Source organism: Schistocerca americana, chromosome 4 (genome assembly GCF_021461395.2).
Source record: "Schistocerca americana isolate TAMUIC-IGC-003095 chromosome 4, iqSchAmer2.1, whole genome shotgun sequence".
NCBI lineage: Eukaryota > Metazoa > Arthropoda > Insecta > Orthoptera > Acrididae > Schistocerca > Schistocerca americana.
Genome location: NC_060122.1, coordinates 743,249,285 through 743,275,854, shown reverse-complemented (window position 1 = coordinate 743,275,854; position 26,570 = coordinate 743,249,285). Strand labels below are relative to the sequence as shown.

The window sequence follows — 26,570 nt, the reverse complement described above, 5'->3', positions numbered from 1 at the left end:
TTTTGATATCCAGGGATATATGAGGGTTCCTATATCCTCCCACATCAATATATTGGTGATCTATCTGCTTCACAGCAGAGTGTATATTACATTAATGCATCTACCACAGGTTTAACCAGGACCAAAATTCCAGAGTAGTCACTGCCCAGTGACAATCCTTGGCATCGTGTGTCACTGTTGTTGCTGGGCATGAGCACTTAGCGATGCAGTCAGTCAGCAGTTTCTGACCAAGTCGAGTTGGGTTGAGACAATGTATATGTCGGCATTACTCGGATACACCTGGTAATTTCCTTCTGATATGATTATTCATGCCACGTTTTGTTTGTTTTAGGTTTCAGTGTGCAATGATCACTAACGTATGGTGGCAGGTGGAATCCTGCTATACTGGGTGTATATAAAAGTGTTTGAGATGAATTGTGTTTTCAGCAATAAACTGTACAGTTGGTGATCTGCAAAATAAAGGAAGAAAGGTTGAGGTTAAACACTCAACAATTCAACAGAAGCATCCATTTTATGAAACACAGATTTCAATAAAATTGTATTACAAGAAGAATAAAGTAACAAGAATTGAAAAAACATTTTTCTCTGTACAAACATAGTCAATTGTACTGTACAACTCAAATAGCACATCACACCAGTCTTGTCTTCTTCACAACACCCACTGCGAATAAAGGTAAAACACAACTGCAGTTGCCAGAGGAGCTATGGCAGCTATAAAAATATATCCTCTTGCATCCTGAAACACAAGTTAGTATCTATTAGACACATGTGCACTAATAAGACCTTACATGGACTATGGATGCATTTGTTATGGTTTTGCAACACAAAATAGACTAGAGAAACTAGGTAAGTGTCAGTATAAGGCTATCAGAGTTTGTATTGGAGCATTCAGATCGACTCCACCTAATGTTTTCATGGTGGAAGTACATGAAATGCCATTAGAACTATGCAGGAAACACATCACCATCAAATTATTCTTGAAATATTTTCACTTCTTAAATGAAAATTTATCAACAAAGATTGGAGATCTCACAATAAAGTGCTATGCAGGCAGGTATTGGATTAAGATGAAGCTACCACACTTAGCAGACTTTTTTCTTCGATGGAGATTAATATTTGAATGCAGCAATGAAGTTTTGGCTGAGCTACACAATAAAATTTGTTGTTTAGATCATTATACTTTGGCAGGTAAACTACTGTACGGGACACATGGTATTCCCACCAATGGTTGGGATCTTATCAACATAACCAAAACCCAATTCATTTTCACACACAAATCAACAGGAATAAAAATAAACTCATATTGTTTCTGTTTTTGACATACAACATATTAAATAGATTCACTATGATTGCAAATTTTGTTGTGACATAGGTATACTGATCAATGGCCTGGTGTGAACCATATCTGACACGTAAATGAAAATTGGTGAACATGTTACTAACAGACAGCAAATGATTCAGGTATTAATTTTGATATGGTAAGGAAAGTTAAAATAATTTAGGAGTAAATAAAACCATTCACTGGATAGTAGAAGCATGGAGTCATTGACGATTGCACTTGAGGCATTGTGTAGGAAGAGGGAGAAAGGAGTAGCAGGTGGGAAATAACAGGAGAATGGTACACGAATGCAGAAGGAAGAGGCAGTGGGCACACAGCACCAAAGCCAGTTAGTTCATGCAGTGTGCTGATGACAATGACGTGGAAGGGTGGACTGGGAGGAGGGGATGACAGGACATAGGAAGGAGAGACTGTTAGGTGGTGGGTGTACATGCACACAATCCCTCAAACCAATCTACATCTACATGATTACTCTGCAATTATCAATTAAGTGCCTGGCAGAGTGTTCATCGAACATCGAACCACCTTCAAGCTCTTTCTCTATCATTCCACTCTCAAACAGTGTGCGAGGAAACAAGCACTTTAATCTTTCTGTGTGGCCTCTGATTACTCTTATTTTTATCACGATGATCATTTCACCTTGTGTGGGTGAGCATCAAATTAATACTTTCGCAATCAGATGAGAAAGTTGGTGACTGAAATGTCACAAGAAGATCCCGCTGCCTTTGTTTTAATGATTCCCACCCTAATTCATCTACAAGCTCAACTGCAGTCCTGGCACTTTGTGTTCAGCTCACTGTGTGTGTGTGTGTGTGTGTGTGTGTGTGTGTGTGTAGGTGGAATAGGAGGGGTGGGGGGGGGGGGGGGGGGGGTTTACATGCATGCCCTCTAATTCTAGCTCATTAAAGGATTCATATGAAAGATTGCTAAGTCTTTTTAGCATTCCCACTAGCAGACATAACAATGGATGGAGACAAACAAGCTGGCGTGAGTAGTGCAGCGGGATAGTGCAAAATCCTGCCATGGAGGGTGCTTGTAATGTGTAGTATGGGCACACCTGCTTCGTGGGGGTGTTTACCTGCAGGCAGCAGCAGGCCAGGCACGCCAGTTCTTACTCATCTTTCAATACCGTGGACCTTGGCTTGTGCATCTTTCCGTGTGTTGTAGAGTACTTAGCTTCAGTCCCATGTCCATCTCTGCTTGCCATACACTGACTTGCACAGCAAGTTCATTTTCCTCTCAAGGGTTCTGCTCTCCGGCTATTATCGAGCCACCATTGGCCTGTGAAGTATCAGCATTGACTGTGTAGTGTAGTGGTGTTTTCACACCTGTGCAGATACTAAATTGGTGATGAAGGACGTTATTATGCACATGATGCTCCTTTTTTTCTGCTTTCCATTTTCCTACTGTTAATTTGGGTCACCACAGACCCGGCATTTTTGCAATGCGGGCAGGAACAGTTGCATCTACAAAAGGAGCAGCAGCAGCTGCTGCTGATGCAACAACAGCATAAGCAGATGCAAGCACTGATAAACCAGAACGTGGACCTGCTTCACACCCTTGCCACCCACCGTGCAGTTTCTTCCACCATCTCTGAAATTGTTTGTCAGTTTCAGTGAATTGAAGAAAAGGTGGGAGAATTACCTGCAACAGTTCTTACTGCACATGATCAATCCATTTGATAAGGTGGCCTTGTTGTTGTCCCGCACCAGGAGTTTATATGAAGTTGTGTGAAATTTGAAGCTCTTCACTGAGCCGGGGCTTCTGGTGGTGGTGCTGGCAGTTGTATACAGATTGGATAGCCAATCTGCAAGGCCTCTCACGCAACTGTAGTTTTTAGTGTCCCAAACGTGCTACTTCTTATGCAGACTCGCTAATGTGGGCCATAACTGACTGGTTAGCTCTTGATCTCAAGCTTCAGAGTAGAGCATTGCCCTTGACAGACCCTTCTTTAGCTGATGTTGCCCAAACTATGGAATGGTGTGAGATTCTGGCGGAGCCTAGGGATACCTTTTCTGGCATCACAATTAGGTGTGCACAGTAAAAAGCCTCTGTGACCTGCAGGATATACCAAGCAACCTCGCCTCTGAACAGGTTGCTGTGTGTTGGCGATTCAAGTGCAGCGCATCACGATGCTGCCCGTCCTCACCCGTGCTGAGCTTCCCACATCTATAAAACCAGTAGTTGGTTTTCCAACACCTCTTGGAGACTGGCCTTTATTGTAAACTGGGGAAGTGCAGTTTTTTCTCCTCAAAGATGTATTTTTTTGGGACAAGTGCTTAGTAAAGATGGTCTCATTCCTACAGACAACCGCATCAAAGCCATCGTCAAACTACCAGTGTCCAAAAACATGAAGGAGCTCCACTCTTTTTTGGGTAAGATTTTGTGTTATGCTCAATTCATTCCCGGACTACGCACATCTGCCAGGCTCTTAACCAGCTTCACTGGAATGGCATTAAGTTTGTCAGGTCTGCAGATTGTCAACAGGCTTTTCAGTCTCTCGAGCAGTAGTTGTGCTCAGCTCCCAGTCTGGATTCCTTTACAATGGGTAAATGTGATGCATCCCAGTATGCCATTCGTGCTGTCCAATCTCAACAGAACCCAGATGTCACCAAACAGCCCATTGCTTATGCCTCGAAGACACTTTCCGCTGCACAGCATAATTATACTAATTATTCTAATTATTCACAAGCAGAAAAGGAGGCACTAGCTATTATTTTCGGAGTTAAAAAGTTTCACGTTTTCCTGTACGGGGCAATGTTCCTCCTCACCACTGACCACAAGCCACTGGTGTCTTTATTAGGCTCTCATTCCATGCTGCCCACCAAATGCAGAGGTGGGACCTCATTCTCAGTAACTGTTGCAATGACATTTATTACCACTCCACTGCACAGGATAGCAATGCTGATTCACTATTGCAGCTACCAGTGGGCCCATGTGGAGTCTGAACAGCACAGGACTCTCATGTTCATGTTGGATGACACCTAACAGCAAACCTTAGCAGATTTTCCACTGATGGCACATGAAGTCGCAACCAACATGGCCACATACCTGCTTTTCCAGAAAATCGTTTCAGTTATCCTGATTGGTCGGCCGTAGCACGTCTCTTCGGGTGCATATGTTTTTCCACCTACGTGATCGGCTCAGCATTGTCCAGGGTTCCACATGCTTGACACAGAGGAGAAATGCTGCTGAGAGGACATTCCCCAGTGTTGGTTGTGTCCTTGCATCCTCTAGTTCCTGCATGTGTTGCACTGAAGTATGTCTCAAATGAAGGCATTGGCATGAAGTCATATCTACTTGCCAGGGACTGATCGTGACATGAGACATCTCATGCGGGCTTGCGGGATCTGTGCATGAACCAGACTGCACCACCATGTGAGTTTCCTCCATGGCCGGTCTTGGAGTACCCCTGGGGCAGGGTGCACATAGATTCTGCCAAACCATTTTTGGGCAGCTTATGGTTGTTGATGCTCGATGTGTAGTCCAATTTTCCATAGGTAGCAAGCTGTCCTCCATGTACTTGGCTGCCACCGTTCCTGTGTTGTCAGTTGTTTTTGCCATTGAGGGATCCCTCAGAATCCTAGTGTCCAATAATGGTAGGCAATCTAAGTCATGGTAATTTGAGGACTTGTGTGTTTGCAATAGTATCCAGCATTTGGTTACCACCCTGTTTCACTCGGTCTAATGAATGTATGCCCCTTTCCAAGACAAAGCTATGTCAAGTTTTCTGGATAAATACTGTTTGCTGCTTGTCAATGGGTGCAGTCTTGTGTAACTTTTGCACAGGTGGCAGTTGTGGGGTATCCTAGATTTGCTGCACCCAGAGATGCATGCCACAGACCGCCATAAACCCAGGGCTGCCGTTTGGGCCTGGTCCTTCGGCCAGCAGCAGGAGTGGCTGCCAGGTGGTGTTGTGTGCCACAAAGGGTGGCAGTTGTTTGTGGTTATGATGTCAGAAGGGAGCAGCTGATCTGCCATGCAATTTAGCTGTGCCCATGCCCTATTGGGATACCACTATATTTTGGTAAGTCAGATGGTAAGGTTGTTCACAACACTGTTATGGGTAAGGCCTCACACCTGCAGCAGTGTGCTTACTCATTGTCACACCCTCCATGTACTCCACTGTCCTCCTGTCACCTGCAGCCACAACTCCCAGTGAGGTTCCCACCTGTGCCTGCCGATGTGGATCCGCTCCACCCTCCTCCATCCTCCTCCTTATTTATTTATTGTTCCGTGGGACCAAATTAAGGAGTAGTCTCCGTGGTCACGGAACGAGTCAATCCATGAAATTATAACACGATATTAGAAACAGATAAAATGAAATATAAAAAAACATATTCAGGTCATAAGTTTAAATAAAGAAAATCAACAATGTAACACAAACTTGCTTAATTTTTTAGCTCTTCCAGGAGCTCCTCGACAGAATAGAAGGAGTGACCCATGACGGAACTCTTCAGTTTAGACTTAAAAGAGTTTGGGCTACTGCTAAGATTTTTGAGTTCTTGTGGTGGCTTATTGAAAATGGATGCAGCAGAATAATGCACTCCTTTCTGCACAAGAGTCAAGGAAGTGCATTCCACATGCAGATTGGATTTCTGCCTGGTATTAAGTGAGTGAAAGCTGCTAACTCTTGGGAATAGGCTAATATTTCTAACACCAAACGACATTAAAGAAAATATACTGTGAGGGCAATGTCAGAATTCCCAGACTATTGAATAGGGGTCAAGAAGAGGTTTTCGAACTTACACCACATATAGCTCGAACAGCCCATTGTTGAGCCAAAAATACCCTTTTTGAATCAGAAGAATTATCCCAAAAAATAATAAGCGTATGAAAATATGCGAAGTAGACTACTTTTCGTGTCGAAGTGCCACTTGTTACAGATACTGTTCTAATGGTAAATAAAGCAGCATTTAGTTTCTGAGCAAGATCCTGGACATGGGCTTTCCACAACAGCTTACTATCTATCCGAACGCCTAGGAACTTGAACTGTTCCGTCTCGCTTATAATATGCCCATTCTGTCTGATCAAAATATCGGTTCTTGTTGAATTGTGAGTTAGAAACTGTAAAAACTGAGTCTTGCTGTGATTTAGCATCAAATTATTTTCCACGAACCACAAACTTATTTCATGAACTACATTATTTGATACTGTTTCAATATTACACACAAGATCCTTCACTATCAAGCTGGTGTCATCAGCAAACAGAAATATTTTTGAATCACCTGTAATACTAGAAGGCATATCATTTATATAAATAAGAAACAGCAGTGGCCCCAGCACCGACCCTTGGGGAATGCCCCACTTAACAGTGCCCCATTGGGACTGAACATCACTACCACTCTCAATATTGCGGAGAATTACCTTCTGCTTTCTGTTCTTAAAGTAAGAGGTGAATCAATTGTAAGCTACTCCCCTTACCCCATAATGGTCCAACTTCTGCAGCAATATTTTGTGGTCAACACAGTCAAAAGCCTTCGTTAAATCAAAGAAAACACCTAGCGTTCACAACCTTTTATTTAATCCATCCAAAACCTCACAGAGAAAAGAGAATATAGCATTTTCAGTTGTTAAACCATTTCTAAAACCAAACTGTACAATTGACAGCAAATTATGTGAATTTAAATGCTCCAGTAACCTTGTACATACAACCTTCTCGATAACTTTAGCAAACACCGATGGCGTAGAAATAGGTCTAAAATTGTCAACATTGTCCCTGTCTCCCTTTTTATAAAATGGCTTCACTACAGAGTACTTTAATCGGTCAGGAAACCGACCACTCCTAAAGGAAAAGTTACAGATATGGCTAAGTACTGGGCTAACATACATAGAACAATACTTCAGTATTCTGCTAGATACCCCGTCATATCCATGAGAGTTCTTGGTCTTTAGTGATTTAATTATTAACTCAATCTCCCTCTTGTCAGTATCATGGAGGAGCATACCAGGTAACAGTCTCTAAGAGCGCTATATGATTCCCTTTTGGGACTAGGTTTCTATTTAGTTCACCTGCTATATCAGAAAGTGATTATTAAATACTGTACATATATGCGACTTATCAGTAACACGGACATTCCCACTACGCACTGATTCTATATCCTCGACCTGTCTCTGCAGACCAGCCACTTCCTTTACGACTGACCACATGGCTTTAATTTTATCCTGAGACTTAGCTATTCTATCTGCATACCACATACTTTTTGCCTTCCTAATAACATTTTTAAGCACCTTACAATACTGTTTGTAATGGGCTGCTGCATTTAGATTTTGACTGTTTCTAACGTTTTGATATAATTGCCACTTTGTTCTACAAGATATTCTTATCCCTCCAGTCAGCCACCCAGGCTGCCTGTTTGTGTTAGTACCCTGTTTTGAATGTTCTAACGGAAAGCAACTTTCAAAGAGCACGAGAAAAGTCTTGAGAAAAGCATTATATTTATCGTCTACTGTATCAGCGCTATAAACATCTTGCCACTCTTGTTCCTTGATAAGGCTTACAAAGGTCTCTACAGCAACTGGATCAGCTTTCCTAAACAGCTGATGACTATATTTAACACGTGTTGCAGCACAAAAATCTTTTAGAGTTAAAATTTGTGCATCATGATCTGAAAGGCCATTCACCTTTTTGCTAACAGAATGGCCTTCTAGTAATGAGGAATGAACAAAAATGTTGTCTATGGTTGTTCGACTGTTCCCTTGCACTCTTGTTGGAAAGAATACGGTTTGCATAAGATTATATGAATTAAGGAGGTCTACCAGCATCCTCTTCCTTGCACAATCACTTATACAATTAATATTGAAGTCACCACATATAACTAACTTTTTGTATTTCCTATAAAGTGAACCAAGAACCTCCTCTAGCTTTAGCAAAAATGTTGTGAAATTGGGGTCTGGGGATCTATAAATAACAACAGTTAGAAGTTTAGCTCCATTAAATTTAACCACACCTGCACAACATTCAAACACCTTTTCAGTGCAGTACTTTGAAACATCAATTGACTCAAATGGGATGCCGTTTTTCACATACATGGCTACTCCCCCACACCACAAAGAGCTCCTCGAAAAGCTGCCAGCCAACCTGTATCCTGGTAAAGGAAGCCTATGAATTATCTCCTTATTTAAGAAGTGTTCAGATATACCAATAATTTCAGAGTCAACATCTATAAGCAGTTCACTAACTTTATCTCTAATGCCTTGTATATTTTGATGAAATATACTAATTCCCTCATTACTCGGATACCTAAGCTTTGTCAAAAGTGGTTCCTTTGTTAGAGAGACTTCCCTTAAGCAGGAATACCTATCAGCTGACTTCAATCAAAAAAGGTGCAGCTCTAACACCCACTACTGCAGGAATTTTCCCATGAGTGATCCCACCAAACCCACCTATGCTGTCATCTATAAGCTTTGCCAACCTCCCATTCCCATACCTGTTGAGGTGCAGGTCATGTCTAGTGAAACCTGTCCTGCTGATAGACTCCACCGACACCACTGAAATGTGACCCATGCTTTCTGTCATCAGTGCACCCCCAAGTCTCATGTTGTTATGCCTGACGGCTGTATTAAGGTGAGGCCGATCATGATGCTGAAACAGTTCCACGAAATGCACATCTGTGTTGCCAGTCTGAGTGGCTATCTTTTCCAGGTCACCATCTATGTCATACTCCCCATCCCTATCAATACTATTACCAGCCCCACCCACAATCACTACCTGATCCTCTTTAGTAAAATCCCTACATAACCCCCCTATGTTAACAGTCACCTGAGCCAATCCTGCGTTAGGCTTCACAATGCTGGTGACCTGGACTCACTCCCCAGCACTTCCTGCAACTGCTGGCCTACACCTCTGCCATGAGAACTACCTAACAGCAGAACCTTCTTCTTCCTCTTCGACTTTGCAACTGTTCTAGCTGCCGTAACTACTGAGGTCTGCTGCATACTTCCTACATCTACAGCTACTAGAGATTCCTCTCCACTAGACTCTGACAGTTGGTCATATCTATTGTAAACACCAATAGTAAAACTATCTGAAAATCTTCTTCTCCTAGCAGATCTCTTGCCAACAGCCAGGTCCCATTCCCCAACCCCGTTCTCCCTCCTCATTCTATCTAGCTCCTCCTGTGCGTTTTTCAACTGCACCTGAAGGGCACAGATCTTACGCTCCTGCTCCTCTATCAACTTACTCTTGCTACATAACCTGCAGTTCCAGGAGAGGATCTCACGAGAATGCCCACTGGCTTCCCCACTGCATTCCCCCCACTGAAAATGCTTCGAACAAGTCCCACACCGCACTCCACTACTCACGAACCTACGTCAAAGCCCACACTTCTCACTCATGGTAAAATTTTACTTTTTCTAAGTTCCACTACTACAATAAGAAGATGTTACAAACCTGACTATAATAATCACAAACTTACTCTACAAGGGAAGTAACTACTATTATAAACAGTATTAATAAACAACAAATGTGAATATAAGAAAAGACTAATACAGAAAGAGAATCAAATGTCTAATGACACAGTAACAAAGTTGAAAACAGTTCCCAAAAGGTTCTTCTGAAATTATTTCACCAGAAAGCACAAAAAACTCCGGTTGAAGACTACTACAGTTCCTAAATAAACCACTATACACAAACAATTAATTAGTACTTAGCTTTCGATGCACCGCTACAGCTGCAACTGGTCAGCGCAGAACGTAAACACAGGTAAGAGGTTACGTTGCTCGATACGAAACACTCACAAATATCAGGTCACAACACAAGAAAGGCAGAGGTGAATGAAGAAACCACTAATAAGTCACTTATATAGTAAATATTATCACAAAAACCGTTAAAATATGTATCTGAAATCTAAAAATATATAAAAACTTAGAGAGCGATCTCACACGCAGTCACTCGCTTATGACGTCACACCAAAGATCTCCTCCTACTCCTACTCAACCTCCTCCCAACCCTCGCCAATGGAGGTGATCTCACTGCCACTGCTGCTGGTGGACCCCTCTGAGCCCTTCAGGCAGAGCCAGTGTCATCATGTTGCACGCTTTTGTGTTTCTCAAGGGGCCTCTCTGCGGTGGAGGTCATGTCCCAAGTCTGCTTATATTTGATCTTACATGGCCTTTTCAGGGAGGAAAGATTTAGTATCCCTGTCAGTGGACATCATGAAGGAGGTAGATGTGAGCTAGTGAGGGGAGTGCGGAAAACTGCAATGGTGGGCAAGGTGCACAGGACACAGTATGGGCAAACACGCTGGTGGAGGTGTTTACCTGCGGCAGTAGTCCGGGCAGGCTAGTGCTTAGCAGGCATTCAACTACTGTGGAACTTGCCATGCGCTTCACGCTGTGTGTTGCTGCTGAGTGCTTAGCCATTATCCATCATCACCAGTTGCATGCTGAGCATTCTCAAACTCGTTAGAAAATTTAAAAAGGAAAATGGATACGTTAAAATTAGATGTAATGGGAAGTAGTGAAGGTCAGTGGCACGAGGAACAAGACCTCTGGTCAGGTGAATACAGGATTATAAATACAAAATCAAATAGGGGAAATATAGGAGTTGGTTTAATAACGAACAAAAAAGAAAAATAGGAGCACAAATAAGCTACTATGAACAGCATAGTGAACACTTTATTGTAGCTAAGATAAACACGAAGCCCACGTCTACCACCGTAGTACAAGTTTATGAGCCAACTAACTCTGCAGATGATGAAAGAATTGAGGAAATGTATGATGTGACAAAAGAAACAGGAAAAAGAAGAGAAGGAAAAGTAGCAGGTGAATATGGACCAGGAGTAAGGAATGAAACAGGAAGCCGCCTGGTAGAATTTTGTGCAAGGCATAACCTAATCATAGATAACACTTGGTTTAAGAATCATGAAAGAAGGTTGTATATGTGGAAGAGACCTGGAGACACTGAAAGGTTTCACATAGATTATGTAATGGTGAGACAGAGATTTACGAACCGGGGAATGATTGACAAGAACAGGGGAAAGAAATACAGTAGAAGAAGAATGGGTAGCTTTGAGAGATGAAATAGGGAAGGTAGCAGAGGATCAAGTAAGTAAAAAGATGAGAGCTAGTAGAAATCCTTGGGTAACAGAAGAGATATTGAATTAAATTGATGAAATAAGAATATATAAAAATGCAGTAAAGGAAGCAGGCAAAAAGGAATAGAAACGTCTCAAAAATGAGATCAACGGGAGGTGCAAATGGCTAAGCAGGGATGGCTAGAGAACAAATGTAAGCATGTAGAGGCATATGCCACTAGGGGTAAAACAGATGCTGCCCACAGGAAAATTAAATAGACCTTTGGAGAAAAGAGAACAAACTGTATGAATACCAAGAGCTCAGACAGAAAACCAATCCTAAACAAAGAAGGGAAAGCAGAAAGGTGGAAGGAGTATATAGAGGGTCTATGCAGGGGCGATGTTCTTGAGGACAATATTATGGAAGTGGAAGAGGAGATAGATGAAGATGAAATGGGTGAAATGATACTGCATGAAGAGTTTGACAGAGCACTGAAATACCTAAGTCGAAACAAGGCCCCGGGGGTAGACAATATTCCATTAGAACTACTGACAGCATTGGGAGAGCCAGTCCTGACAAAACTCTACCATCTGGTGAGCAAGATGTATGAGACAGGCGAAATTCCCTCAGACTTCAAGAAGAATATAATAATTCCAATCCCAACGAAATCAGGTGTTGACAGATGTGAAAATTACCGAACCATCAGTTTAATAAGTCACAGCTGCAAAATACAAACACGAATTCTTTACAGACGAATGGAAAAACTGGTAGAAGCCGATCTCAGGGAAGATCAGTTTGGATTCCGTAGAAATGTTGGAACACGTGAGGCAATATTGACCCTACGACTTATCTTAGAAGAAAGATTAAGGAAAGGCAAATCTACGTTTCTATCATTTGTAGACTTAGAGAAAGCTTTTGGCAATATTGATTGGACTACCATCTTTCAAATTCTGAAGGTGGCAGGGTTAAAATACAGGGAGCGAAAAGCTATTTACAATTCGTACAGAAATCAGATGGCAGTTATAAGAGTCGAGGGACATGAAAGGGAAGCAGTGGTTGGGAAGGGAGTGAGACAGGGTTGTAGCCTCTCCCCAATGTTATTCAATCTCTATATTGAGCAAGCAGTGAAGGAAACAAAAGAAAAATTTGGAGTAGGTATTAAAATCCATGGAGAAGAAATAAAAACTTAGAGGTTCGCCGACGACATTGTAATTCTGTCAGAGACAGCAAAGGACTTGGAAGAGCAGTTGAACGGAATGGATAGTGTCTTGAAAGGAGGATATAAGATGAACATCAACAAAAGCAAAACAAGGATAATGGAATGTAGTCGAATTAAATTGGATGATGCTGAGGGAATTAGATTAGGAAATGAGACAAAGTAGTAAAGGAGTTTTGCTATTTGGGGAGCAAAATAACTGATGATAGTCAAAGTAGAGAGGATATAAAATGTAGACTGGCAATGGCAAGGAAAGCATTACTGAAGAAGAGAAATTTGTTGACATCGAGTATAGGTTTAAGTGTCAGGAAGTCGTTTCTGAAAGTATTTGTATGGAGTGTAGCCATGTATGGAAGTGAAACATGGACGATAAATAGTTTGGACAAGAAGAGAATAGAAGCTTTCGAAATGTGGTGCTACAGAAGAATGCTGAAGATTAGATGGGTAGATCACATAACTAATGAGGAAGTATTGAATAGGATTGGGGAGAAGAGAAGTTTGTGGCACAACTTGACTAGAAGAAGGGATCGGTTGGTAGGACATGTTCTGAGGCATCAAGGGATCACCAGTTTAGTATTGGAGGGCAGCGTGGAGGGTAAAAATCATAGAGGGAGACCAAGAGATGAATACACTAAGCAGATTCAGAAGGATGTAGGTTGCAGTAGTTACTCGGAGATGAAGAAGCTTGCACAGGATAGAGTAGCATGGAGAGCTGCATCAAACCAGTCTCAGGAATGAAAATGAAAACCACCACCACCACCACCACCACCACCACAACAACAACAACAACAACAACAACAACTAGTGAAACTGTGTGTGTAAGGTCTCCTGGTGTACAAATCTATAATAAAGTGACACAGAATGTGATTATAATAATCACAAATTTAGTCTGGCCTGATTTCTTGTTTAAGTTTCTCTTTCTCTGTGTGTTGATCTACAGATGCAAGTAACAAGATTACTTCCACCATTTGACAGGCAAATTGGACATGCTATTAAGAGAGTTGATAATGAAAGCATTAGCAATAAAATTATTTTGAACAGTGGTAGCAGATGAATTTTTTTGTCCAATACCTTGTCTGTTATTTTTTTGCACTTAAACTGTAGAACAGTACTAAGGATTAATAATTTTGTTCAGACACGTAATTAATACTGTAAAAAATTCTAGGGCAATCATACTGATGACTACAAAAAAAAGTAAAAGTTGATCACATACGCATCATGAACTGCAGTCATCTGACGATTGACTTATGTGACATGTGGAAAAGTCTGTACTAAGATCAGCAATTTCTTCTCCAGTTGTGTCCTCACATTCTACTGAGTTTAAATCTTTGGTTTTCTCCAGGAACTTTGCAGTTACCTGCCACTTCATTGTGTCCTTGGCTGCTTCAGTTTCCTTCACTGAGAGTACTCTTCTTTCTGACTAATACAGAAAATAATACTCAGTAAGTGAGAGATATAAATATTGATTTAAGAAAATAATAATGGTGCACCATATATTAATTGTTTACCATTTGGTGACAAGTTTGGTGCTTATTTTTTGTTACAAATGGTGAAATTATAACAAATTAGAAACATCACGGACAATTACTTACATGAGGCAGACAGATTTGTCAATGATAACTTGGGCGTAAAGATGATGATTATTGAACAGTTCATTAATGATACTGCTTTTATAGGAATGTGTGGTGTCTGTTCTTGCTTCTGACCTGAAGTGTAATTAAGTATATTAAATAACAATACTAGTAAGATGAGTTACTTTGCTACTGGCATTGAGTGAACTTTGGTAGCACATCCGACCGCTTACACTTCAATGTCTTCCCATTCATATTTGTCAATCCTCGTCCTCACTACAGGCGACTCCCTATCATCCTGGGGTCTGAATGACCTGACTTTCATTTTAACTTTCCCCATTCTACACCTCTGTCTTTGCTGAAGTAGGGATTAATAGTTCCAAAAGCTAGGATAATGACACCACTGTTACTTTCATGTATGTGTCTATCGGCAGTGGTTAATATTTTCCCTCCTAGAGTTAAGTCCTGACCAGCAATTCTGTCTTGCATAAATATTATTATTAGAAATATTCCATTGTATTATTTGAAATTGTCAAAAAATGAAATTTATTTGTTAAGGTATTTGAATGAGAAGCCAACAATTTTCCAACGAATGTTATTTTTGCCCATGTTTTATCTTGTTTAGTGATGCAGGAATTATTTTTTATGTAGATTCAATAAACAAAGCTCTGTCTTCATGGTGCATATAAATGTCCTTATCAAGCTCTGAAATGAATTTTAAATTCCCTTTAATAAAACAAATAATCTACAGATACAGAGGAAAACAGTTATTTCTTACCTGGTTCCCATCCTCAGTGACAACTTTCATTTTATTATGACCTGCTGTTAAATGTATACGTTCATTAATGTGCACATTCGCACCATCTGCAATTAGGTGTATCAGCACTCTAGCTATGTTTCTAGCATCATCAATACCACAGTGAGGCCTTCCTTCAAATCCAATTTCTAGGTGATCAATCATCATCTTCAGGCAATACTGTAACAAATGCAATGATTTGCAGTTTATATATTAACTGATTTTTATGCTTCACGTTACAATTTACGAGGACTGACTGACATACTGGATATATAAGTAAATTTCTTTCCAGTTTTCCTTACAAAAGATTTATGAATGCAGTGGTGTCCTTGATTTATTTTTTAAAAAACGTTTTCAGGATGTCACTGCATCAAGATGTTGGCACATGATTATAGGAACAGTAATCAAGCAAACATTTTTCAGTGCAAAGGCACTTGCTGATCAATGAGTGCCCTCAAACTGAATAGCATCAATCAAGATATTAAAAGTATATTAGTATTGGTTGAAACAGTAATAAATTTCCATTTGTCTGAATATACAGTAATCGCTTTTACAATTCCACACATATTTCTTGTGCTCTCACTGAGCAAAGATTCAAACACAAACTCATCCAAATGTCCATCCAATAGGAACATGGAAACATACATCACAAACTCTATTGAAGCATTCCAAATATAAGGCTTAAGCCAGCAGAGGTAATTTGAATAAACAGCTAGATTGGGCACTCTTTGGTGGATGAGTATCAATAATTTCATAAGTGCCACAGACCAAAAGCAGTTTGCATCCACCTAAGAATATCAAAGTTATGTTTAATATTAATGTTGTGGTGACCACTTTGCCCTTTTTACAGGTTTTAATTTGGACTCCATCACTTCACTCATAACAAACTTGACTTATGCCTACAGATAGGTCAGTATGTAACATCCCATAACAAGTAGTTTGTAAGACATCTGGCTGTTTATCAGCCTCGAATGATATCACTACTTCGCTGTAACCATTATTCACCAATATATCAGTTAGCTATTTGTGGATTCATGGATTCAAACTACAGCACTATTCTGCAGAACTCACTGATAAACAGTTTGTGCTCATATCTTACGAGACACTGAAATGACGGAAAAAACTGAATCCATATTAATATTATAATTGCTGAACTCTGTGTGTGTGTGTGTGTGTGTGTGTGTGTGTGTGTGTGTGTGTGTGTGCGCGCACGCGCGCACATCCTTGTGGGTTTGTGCACATGAGCGTGCACATTATTTTCTCATGACTAAACCACTGAACCAACTTTGATAAAATTTGGTTTGGAGATTGCCTGAATGCTGAGGAAGAACTTAGTGAACTTCAGAAAAAAAAATTGCTCCCTAAGGGGGTGGAGCATCTTTTTTTACCAGTGAACATAACCCACGTTAAAAAATGATTAAATATATTTCATAATGTAGAGCTAATTCAGTAGCACAGTGCATAGATGTATGCTCCTACACACCTGTCAACATGCACTGCTTGACAGCAACAGTGTGTGATGCATCATCATGCATTTATGGTTAGGGATGGGGGGGGGGGGGGGGGGGGGGGAGGTACACATCATGAGCTACACTTACCCAAACAGGCAGACACGTGAGAGAAGTTGATGTTCTTGCACATACAATAGCTTACTTACACACCATCATTCATCATAGCAAAACTACTGACAGGTGAGTGCAGCCATGGGTTACAGCTAGTAATAAAATAAGGAGAACCAATTTTCCATACAGAGAATCATCAGTAGGACTTGAGTTGCACCTATCAATAAATTCAGTGTACCATTTGTATTACGAAAGAATACATCTCCGATATATTACAGTAGAGACTCTTCAAATAAAGAAGGTTTACAATGTCACCCAAAATTGTACTAAATGCTTACACCAAAAATTATTCTGGCAGTTAGTTCAGGAGCACACTCAGAGTGTAAATAATTGCCATAACACATTAAACCTCTTAGAAACAAATAATGCTGAGCAAATATGCATGCTAGTATGTATTTTTCCCATTGTAGCATTGTCAACACAGTCTGGACCTTTTCTTATGAATGTAATGCAAATATTTGGAAGGAGGTGGGCGCGAACACTGTCAACACCATCATGAATCATTCAGCTTACGACTCCACCACTTTTTACAGTAAAAGTAAAGGAAAAAAATCCGAAAGTGTAATAAAAATATGTTCTGCAATAAATGATGTTAACATTTCCGCCTGATTATTTGGGTGTTTATTTCCGAATGTGTGATGAGTTCCGAATAGTTGGTGTGGCAGGTATCTTACAGGGCAGCATTAATTTCTGCTACGGAATCAAGCAGCTATAAAATTCATTTTTTTGGCTTTCCAGCATGCTGGATTAGTAACAGGACAGCAACTTGAGTTAAGCAGTTTGATGCAGAAAACAGCCAAAGTTTCAAAATTCAGTTGCTTTTGTTTAATTGGTGACCGATTTCATGTATCAGAGCCCATTCTCGAATCATCCAAAAAAAGAAAAAGGTGTATTCTGTAATAGCACGCAAATCACATTAATATTGTACATGATTGTGTTTAAGCCATTAGTCAAGTTTACAGAGACCATTCATTGGCAGGACAACTGTTTTGCGTATGCTTGCTGCCAACCCTTGCGAATAAACAATATTTTGCACAATACCAATATCATTGTGGTTTTCAAAGCTGAGTGCATATTTTTCTGCATGTACTAACTTACCAAAATTTTAATTAATATCAATATGATTGATTTCAAATTTTGTTGAAATAAGGTTCGCTTACGCAGCTACCATACAGCTTTCCGCGCATGCACAGAGTTGAAATCGTATATAAGTGATGCCTACTCACACTTTTTGCTACTTGCCACTTGGAGCATGGCTCTTTGGTGTATAAGCAGTGAGAGAAAGCAGCCAGAATCTACCCGGAAAAGCTGCCAGATTCACGCATGTGCATAGCTGTCTGAGTTAGAGTGGGGTACACTTTGTTTTGGTGCATTTTTCAATCATTTCGAAGCTATAGCATTTCCTGCATTCGGATACTCATTTTTACCATCTGTTGTTTTTTTTTTTTTTATAGACTCGGCGACGAACACATGTGCTCTGTGAAAATGCCAAAACCTACAGTAACCACTGCCAAAAGGGTGCAAGAATTTGAAATCGATGGTTTATATGTTTTTGATAAGTTAACAGTGTTTTGTAAATTCTGCAATATCAGAGTTTCTATAGTGAAACATGTGCAGACCGGAAAACATAAGGACGACAAGTTGAAGCAGACCAATTTGCAAATAAAGTGGCAGTCTAAAATTAGCAACAGCTTTGAAATGGCAAAAAAGAAGAGCGATTGTGAATATCTTGGCCCAAAGGACTGTGGAAACATTTTTGAAGGCCAACATTTCACTCCACAAACTGGAGAACGAAGACTTTCGGCACTGGATGAACGAATGCATTGAAGGTGACCAGTGGTGTTACTTTTTTATTTATTTTGTGGCTACAGCTTGCATCAAAATTATTTTGGTAAATCTTCACTTTACATGTACTCTCAATCAGTTCACAATTAAACTATGTACCTCTCATATTTTATAAAAATAAAGGGGGAACTGGGGCAATTAGAACAGAAATTAATGTATATTTTTTAAATACTTGCAAAACTTCAAAACAAAGAAAGTTAGATATTTGAGTTAAAATTTATATTAATGTTTAGACTTTCCCAATTTTCTCATCTTATGTTAGAGGCAAACCATTAATAGTTAAAAAAATAATAATGTTAAGACTGCAACTGTAAGTTCTAATTACCACATCTGGAGGTATTGGAACAGTGTGTCCCACTCCTTCACACTTATAATGAACGAATGTATTGCATGGCTGTTCGGAACGTAACTAACCTCAGCACTACATACCCTGAAATTTTCACCAAAATCTAATTAATGAATCTTAAATAATAGTATTAAATTAGGCACAAGAGCTGATTGTTACAAATCCACAACAACTACTTGGTACCAGAATGAAATTTTCACTCTACAGTGGAGTGGGCGCTGATATGAAACTTCCTGGCAAATTAAAATTGTGTGCTGGACCGAGACTTGAACTCGGGACTTTTGCCTATCATGGGCAAGTGCTCTACCACTTTGAGGTGCTGGTAACATTCCATGTGTTAAAACAATGAGAGACACTATTGTGCCTTCAATACAACAGCAAAGAAAAGCTGAGGTAATGGAACAACTAGCAGCGAAAGATGTTGTTATATTAGCCGACGAGACCACTGACAGAAGAGGCTGTTGTGTTTTTGCTGTTTTGTTGAGAACTATGGAAGCTTGGAATGAACAGAAAGTTTTTGTGGCAAGTGTGACAGTTCTCAATGCAGCGAACTCGACACAATGTGCTCATGCTATTTTGGAGTCTCTTCAAACATATAATATACAGTATGATAATGTTAAAACAGTAGTGAGTGACAGTGCTAAGTATATGAACAAATGTGTTGACTCCTTGAAAACAATAATAGGTGATAATTTAATCCATGTTCAATGCTGGGCACATAAAATTAATTTAATTGCCAACATTTATTCCAAGGAACTTAGTAAGTTAAATACTACAATCAGTTATTTGAAGAGCGCTTTTTAAACACCAGAAAGAGGAAACATTTATATTTGCAGTTTCTTAAAGGAAAAAATTGAATTCCAAAGGTTTTTCCTCTTCCAGTTTTAACACAATAGAACTCTTGGTTCTCCACAGCCATTTACGTAGCAGAATATTTTGAGGTAATGATTGATTTCTTCCGCAGCGATGATATGCGAGAGCTGTCGAATGCAGGCATTGAGTATATTATTTCACTGTCAGATAATGATGTAACAAGGATTCTTGCAGAGGTCATGTTCATTAAAGAACATGCCAGAGACTTGATGAGCATGGCATTCTTCTTAGAGACTCCAAAGTGGCCAACTTCACATGAACTTTATTCAAAGTTGAAGCATCTTGAAGTATGGTTCAGTTTTGTGGGAAAAGGAATATTTGGCAATGAAACCAGTGAGATTTTAAAAACAATAAAGAGGGAAGTGTTTCAGGCAGAAATTAAGGAGGGATTGAAGTGAGCTGGACTGCACCTCCAAACGAGACTGTCGTCTCTCATGGCCACAGATCCAAGTAAATCACTTTTCAAAGCCTTGGATTCTTGTTTTGATCCAAGGACAATAATTCTCAATACTATTAATTCCGAAATAGCCAGTATCTTGCAATCCGTACCTGGGATGACTGTTCTTAGTACTGTAGATACTCTGAAGGGGTATCAATCTCTCCAGAATTTTGTTCAAAACCAAATGTCAATTCAGTTGGGACATGTTGACATAGTGAAATGTCTGCGGGCAACTGCAGTCGACAATCACCAATTTGCATTTGCAGTATTGTAAGCTGTTTGGTTCTCGTGTTCCACTGTTGACAGTGAGAGGCTGTTTTCCAACTATAATGAAGTACTGACAGATAGGTGGCACAATCTCTCTGAAGACAACAATGTTACAATGACAATGCTGTCATTCGAAAAATTGTCTACAGTGTGATGCCTTAGTGATACTGTAGACCTATCTTTGTTAGTTCGTTCTGTTATTCTTCTTTAAAAAAAACTATGCATATTCTCACTTTTTCAAATGTTTACTACTGTATTTACTTGAATCTAAGCCGCACTTTTTTTCGGTTTTTGTAATCCAAAAAACCGCCTGCAGCTTAGAATCGAGTGCAAAGCAAGCGTAAGTTCTGAAAAATGTTGGTAGGTGCCGCCACAACTAACTTCTGCCGTCGAATATATGTAGCGCTACACAGGCATGCTTTGTAGGCACAAAGATAAATACTGGCGCCAAAACCTCTGCGTCAGTAAATAAATTTTTTAAAAAAGGTGGAAGGCGAGCTTTTTTTCTCCGCCCCGAGTTTCGACCACGGCATTTTCATACATTATCTAACGAAGTAAATACAAATTCCGTATTGTTCATCTTCGAATGTAGCAGAATTTCAATGTGCTACGAAACTCCGACTTGCAAGACTGCCTGGGATGTTTGTCAATATGGCCAACTCTACATTCTGAATTTTTTCCTACCTGTGAGAAGAGATGGTTGCTAATAGGAACCTGATGAAATGTGAATCACATGCAGTATTCTCTTCACCATAAGAATAATACGAATATAAACATTTTGCCATGTATTCTTTCGTGTTTGCTGTTATCTCATTTAAATCCTGTCTGCCTAATAAACTACGAAACTAGAGTGAGACAACAGCAAACGCGGAAGAATATACGTATCGTGTCATGTTAGTATTCGTATTATTCTTATGCCTAATAGTGATACAGTCAGAAATGAAGCACGGCAACTGACTAGATTTTTAAATCTAAGATGACTCTAATTTCTGTGCAGAATGTAATGCACTAAAGAGGCGTCTGCAACGATTTTCAAATGGAGAAAAATTTTCGCTAAACTCTCGTTCAGAAAATGTTCTATCACACGCAGTCTATTATTTAGTTCTTGTTGATCATTATCAAAGAAAGCAGCAGTATAAGTAACAACAAATAGCAGTCTCTTGGCATTGTTTCGCTAATGAGACGATTCCTCTCTTTTTTTTTCTTTTTTTTTTTTTTTTTTAATTGTAAGTGGCGTTAGCGCGCACAAAACCAAGCCATGCCGCGAGTGGCGACAGGCCGTAAACACGCACTATCAGAATAGGACACACAGTAATGCATTTTCAGCTTAGAGTGACGTAAACACCTATAACAAAGAAAACGGCACTCATCAGATCAAAGCAAAATAAGCAATCGATTCAAACCAGACGAAGCATGTGAAAAAGGAAGGGTACCCGTATAAATACGGACGGAGCGCCTGACGCATAGCAATGACTACCTGGTAAAGCTTAACTGCTAAGCTTACAACTTGAACCAAACTACTGTAGCTGTATCGTCATTCATTCGACCTAAATTGTGTCTCATATTACAATGAACCAACTTTGTTTCGATTTGGAGGTCCGGCCTAAAACTTTCCTCTCCCCTTGAATTTCGAGTCTCAAATTTCAGGTGCGGGTTAGATTCGGGAATTTTTTTTTCCTTTATTTCGAGTCTCATTTTTCAGGTGCAGCTTAGATTCGAGTGCGGCTTAGATTCAAGTAAGTATGGTAGTTTTTACTTCTCTGATGTGAGGAGGAACTATGCTTCTTTTGTTTGAGGATGGATTTTTGTTTTGTCTGTCTTTACCCTATTTGTCCAGATATTGGTAAAAACAGCTGAAAATACAGTACATAACTGAGCCTTACTACCATTTGTATACATGTGTCAAAAAAAAAAAAGAAGAAGAAGAAGAAGAAGAAGAAGAAGAAGAGACTATGTTAAAGGAAGTATTTTTGTATTAAAAGATTGTGTTAGTGATGGGAAATAGAATTTAAAACTCAAAATTTGTACTGAAACATATCATAAACTTTGTTTCCAAGCAACATGTGAGGGAACATTAAAAAATTAAGAAACTTAAATTTAGTCTTATTTTTAGCCCAAGTTAAATACCTTTTGTAAATGTTTATAAATATTTTGTTACTTATGAAAATTAAAAAATAAACTTTAAGCTTTCTTGGTGATATTCATACAGAAAAATCTCTTGGGGATGTAGCCAAAACATTTTATTTATTAACAATAGCACTGCAGAGGCAAATATTTTTCTTTACATTAAAAGATTTTCTTCTAAGTTTCATTATTGCTATTCCGTAAGAAATTTCAAGTATTTACGAGGGTCACTCCAAAAGAATTGCACACTATTTTTGTAAAAATACAGTTTTCATTCTGCATGTGTGAAAGTTTTACAGTGTGTAGATATATCCTCCCGACTTGTTTTCAAACTTAGTTCAACCTGTTCCCGTGAGTGGCACCATCGCAGCATGTCTTCAAGATGGCTCCTACACTTGACGTTCGTCAGAAGCAATGTCCTGTCATAGAAGTCGTGTGCTGCGAAAACGAGACAGTGGGAAACATCCACAAAAGGTTGAAAAAGGTGTATGGAGATGCTGCTGTCGATCGCAGTACAGTTAGTCGGTGGGCAAGCAGGTTAACTGATGAGAGCGGGCCTGGCAATATTGAGGACTGTCCTCGAGGCGGCAGGCCTCATACTGCACACACTCCAGACAATGTGCAGAGAGTTAACGAATTGGTGATTGCTGACAGACGCATCACAGTGAACGGATTGTCACGCTACAATGGGATAGGGGAAGGAAGTGTTGGCAGAATACTGTAAGTGTTTGGCATTAAAAAAGGTTTGTGCCAGGTGGGTTCCCAGGATGTTGACGGTGGCTCACAAAGAAACAAGAAAAACGATATGCAGCGAACTTTTGGAACAGTAAGAGAATGGTGGAGATGAATTTCTTGGAAGAATTGTGACAGGTGATGAAACATGGCTCCATCATTTTTCACCAGAGACAATCAATGGAGTGGCATCATGAAAATTTATCCACAAAAAAAAAAAAAAGTCAAAACCACACCTTCTGCTGGAAAAGTTATGGCCACAGTCTTTTTTGATTCCGAAGGATTCTTGCTTGTGGACATCATGCCAAGTGGAACCACCATAAATTCTGACACATATGTGACGACACTGAAGAAACTTCAAGCTCGACTGAGTCATAATCGACCACATCGGCAAAAGCAGGATGTTTTGCTGTTGAACGACAATGCACAGCCACATGTCAGACAAAAAACCATGGAAGCGATCACAAAACTCGGATGGACAACACTGAAACACCTGCCTTACAGTCCTGACCTGGCTCCATGTGACTATCATCTCTTTGGGAAACTGAAAGACTCTCTTTGTGGAACAAGGTTTGAAGATGATGACTCCCTTGTGCATGCTGCCAAACAGTGGCTCCAACAGAATTTTACCGTGCGGGTATATAGGCGCTGGTTCCAAGATGGCGTAAAGCAGTTGAAAGGGATGGAAAATATGAGGAGAAATGAAAATATTGTTCCTAAAGGATGTATCAATACACTGTAAAACTTTCAAACATGTAGAATAAAAGATGGATTTTAAAAATAATAGTGCGCATTTCTTTTGGAGTGACCCTCGTAATATAAATATTTAAGTCGGTGAGACAAATTGCCGAGTGTCAAAAACAGATTGAAGACCTAAAAAAGGGGAGTTTTGTATATTTTTTTAATCTGCTGGATACAACAATGATAAATAATTTTTTTAAAGTATTTAAAATACATGTATCACTCCACACCATTCTGGCCAAGCGCAGCAACAGTATATAAATGTTAAAAATTGAGATAATAGTCTCTGTTGAAGATACTTTATTGATGACGCGTTTCATGCTTCTGGCGCATCTTCAGATCATTCTTGAGCCTCAGAAACTGGTTTCTGTGGTCTTCGCATCTCAAGAACGATATGAAGAAGTGCGAAGCATGTCATCAATAAAATATCTGCAACATACTGTTATTTTCATTTTTACCTTCGGTATTTGTTTTTAAATAATTACTTATGTCAAAATTTTTTGTTAAAATAATTTTTCTCTACACTTGTCTCATTTTTGACCCACCCTATCTTCCATTTTCAACATAGCATTGAAAAATGGTCAAATATCACAAAATAGATAATTATATAATAGAGGGAAACATTCCACTATGGGTTGCGAAAGCTTGAAATTTGTTTGTGTGTTTTTTATTGTGTCTATCTACCAGCGCTTTCTCGTTTGGTAAGTTACAGCATCTTTGTTTTTTATATATAAAATAGATAATTAATAATAAAAGTAGCTTTCCAGAAAATAATACCAATAAATAACACCGAAAAGTGCAAAAAATAACACATTGATTTAGGCCATAAAATAACACCAATTTTTTCCTGTCCCTACCAATACTGTACAATGATAAGGGAGTTTTTGTGGCCTCATTTGGATGGAATGGACATTGAAGAGCTGTGGTTTCAACAGGATGGTGCCACCTGCAAAACTTCCTGTGAAACAATTCAGTTGCTCCACGAGCAGTTCCCTGATTGCCTCATTTCACAAAATGCTGATCATCAATGGCAACCAAGGTTAATGTAACTTAACTCCTTGTGACTTTTTTCTTTGGGGTCATCTTAAGTCGATGTTGTATGCCAATAAACCCCAAAATATCCATGACCTGAAGGAGAAAATCTGATGAGTTGTCAGTGAACTTGTCGTGTAGGCAGAGTGAATTTCATGGATCAATTTCTTGCAGGCCACTGCAGTAGAGGTGGTCTTTAGTACAGACTTCAACTCGTATCTCAAAATCTGTCAGAAAATCGACAGAGATTCTGGTCATACGTAAAGCATACCAGCAGCAAGACACAATATCTTCAATGTACAATAGCAACAGTAATGTTATCGATGAAAGCTCCACTAGATCAGAGTTACTAATCAAGGTTTTACAAAATTCCTTCACCAACAAAAACGCAGTAAATATTTCAAAAATCAAATCAAGAACAATTACAAATATGAGTAGTTTGAAAGCAGGTATCTTCAGTGTAGTGAAGCAATTTAGGTCATTAATAAAGGCAATCAGTTTAATAAGCCACAGCTGCAAAATACTAACACGAATTCTTTACAGACGAATGGAAAAACTAGTAGAAGCCGACCTCGGGGAAGATCAGTTTGGATTCCGTAGAAACACTGGAACACGTGTGGCAATACTGACCTTACGACTTATCTTAGAAGAAAGATTAAGGAAAGGCAAACCTACGTTTCTAGCATTTGTAGACTTAGAGAAAGCGTTTGACAATGTTGACTGGAATACTCTCTTTCAAATTCTAAAGGTGGCAGGGGTAAAATACAGGGAGCGAAAGGCTATTTACAATTTGTACAGAAACCAGATGGCAGTTATAAGAGTTGAGGGACATGAAATAGAAGCAGTGGTTGGGAAGGGAGTAAGACAGGGTTGTAGCCTCTCCCCGATGTTATTCAATCTGTATATTGAGCAAGCAGTAAAGGAAACAAAAGAAAAATTCGGAGTAGGTATTAAAATCCATGGAGAAGAAATAAAAACTTTGAGGTTCGCCGATGACATTGTAATTCTGACAGAGACAGCAAAGGACTTGGAAGAGCAGTTGAATGGAATGGACAGTGTCTTGAAAGGAGGATATAAGATGAACATCAAGAAAAGCAAAACGAGGATAATGGAATGTAGTTGAATTAAGTCGGGTGACGCTGAGGGAATTAGATTAGGAAGTGAGACACTTGCAGTAGTAAAGGAGTTTTGCTATTTGGGGAGCAAAATAACTGATGATGGTCGAAGTAGAGAGCATATAAAATGTAGACTGGCAATGGCAAGGAAAGCGTTTCTGAAGAAGAGAAATTTGTTAACATCGAGTATAGATTTAAGTGTCAGGAAGTCATTTTTGAAAGTATTTGTATGGAGTGTGGCCATGTATGGAAGTGAAACATGGACGATAAATAGTTTGGACAAGAAGTGAATAGAAGCTTTCGAAATGTGGTGCTACAGAAGAATGCTGAAGATTAGATGGTTAGATCACATAACTAATGAGGAAGTATGGAATAGGATTGGGGAGAAGAGAAGTTTGTGGCACAACTTGAGCAGAAGAAGGGATCGGTTGGTAGGACATGTTCTGAGGCATCAAGGGATCACCAATATAGTATTGGAGGGCAGTGTGGAGGGTA

General features: G+C 39.5%; 1 protein-coding gene across 3 annotated transcripts in view; it reads right to left on the bottom strand.

Moving 5' to 3' along the window:
* Nucleotides 1-492: 492 nt before the first annotated feature.
* The window catches only part of LOC124613868 (3'-5' exoribonuclease 1-like), a 101,552-nt gene continuing 75,474 nt past the window's right edge, over nt 493-26,570 (bottom strand). The window contains exons 5-7 of one of the 3 annotated variants that reach the window (XM_047142596.1): nt 14,922-15,119; nt 13,930-13,992; nt 493-736 (exon numbers count right to left, since the gene is read on the bottom strand). In XM_047142596.1, the coding sequence (XP_046998552.1) occupies nt 650-736; nt 13,930-13,992; nt 14,922-15,119 (348 nt within the window). In that variant the 3' untranslated portion in view covers nt 493-649. Of the gene's footprint in view, nt 737-13,785; nt 13,993-14,921; nt 15,120-26,570 lie in introns of all 3 variants that reach the window. The other 2 variants (XM_047142595.1, XM_047142597.1) reach the window with 2 other exon arrangements.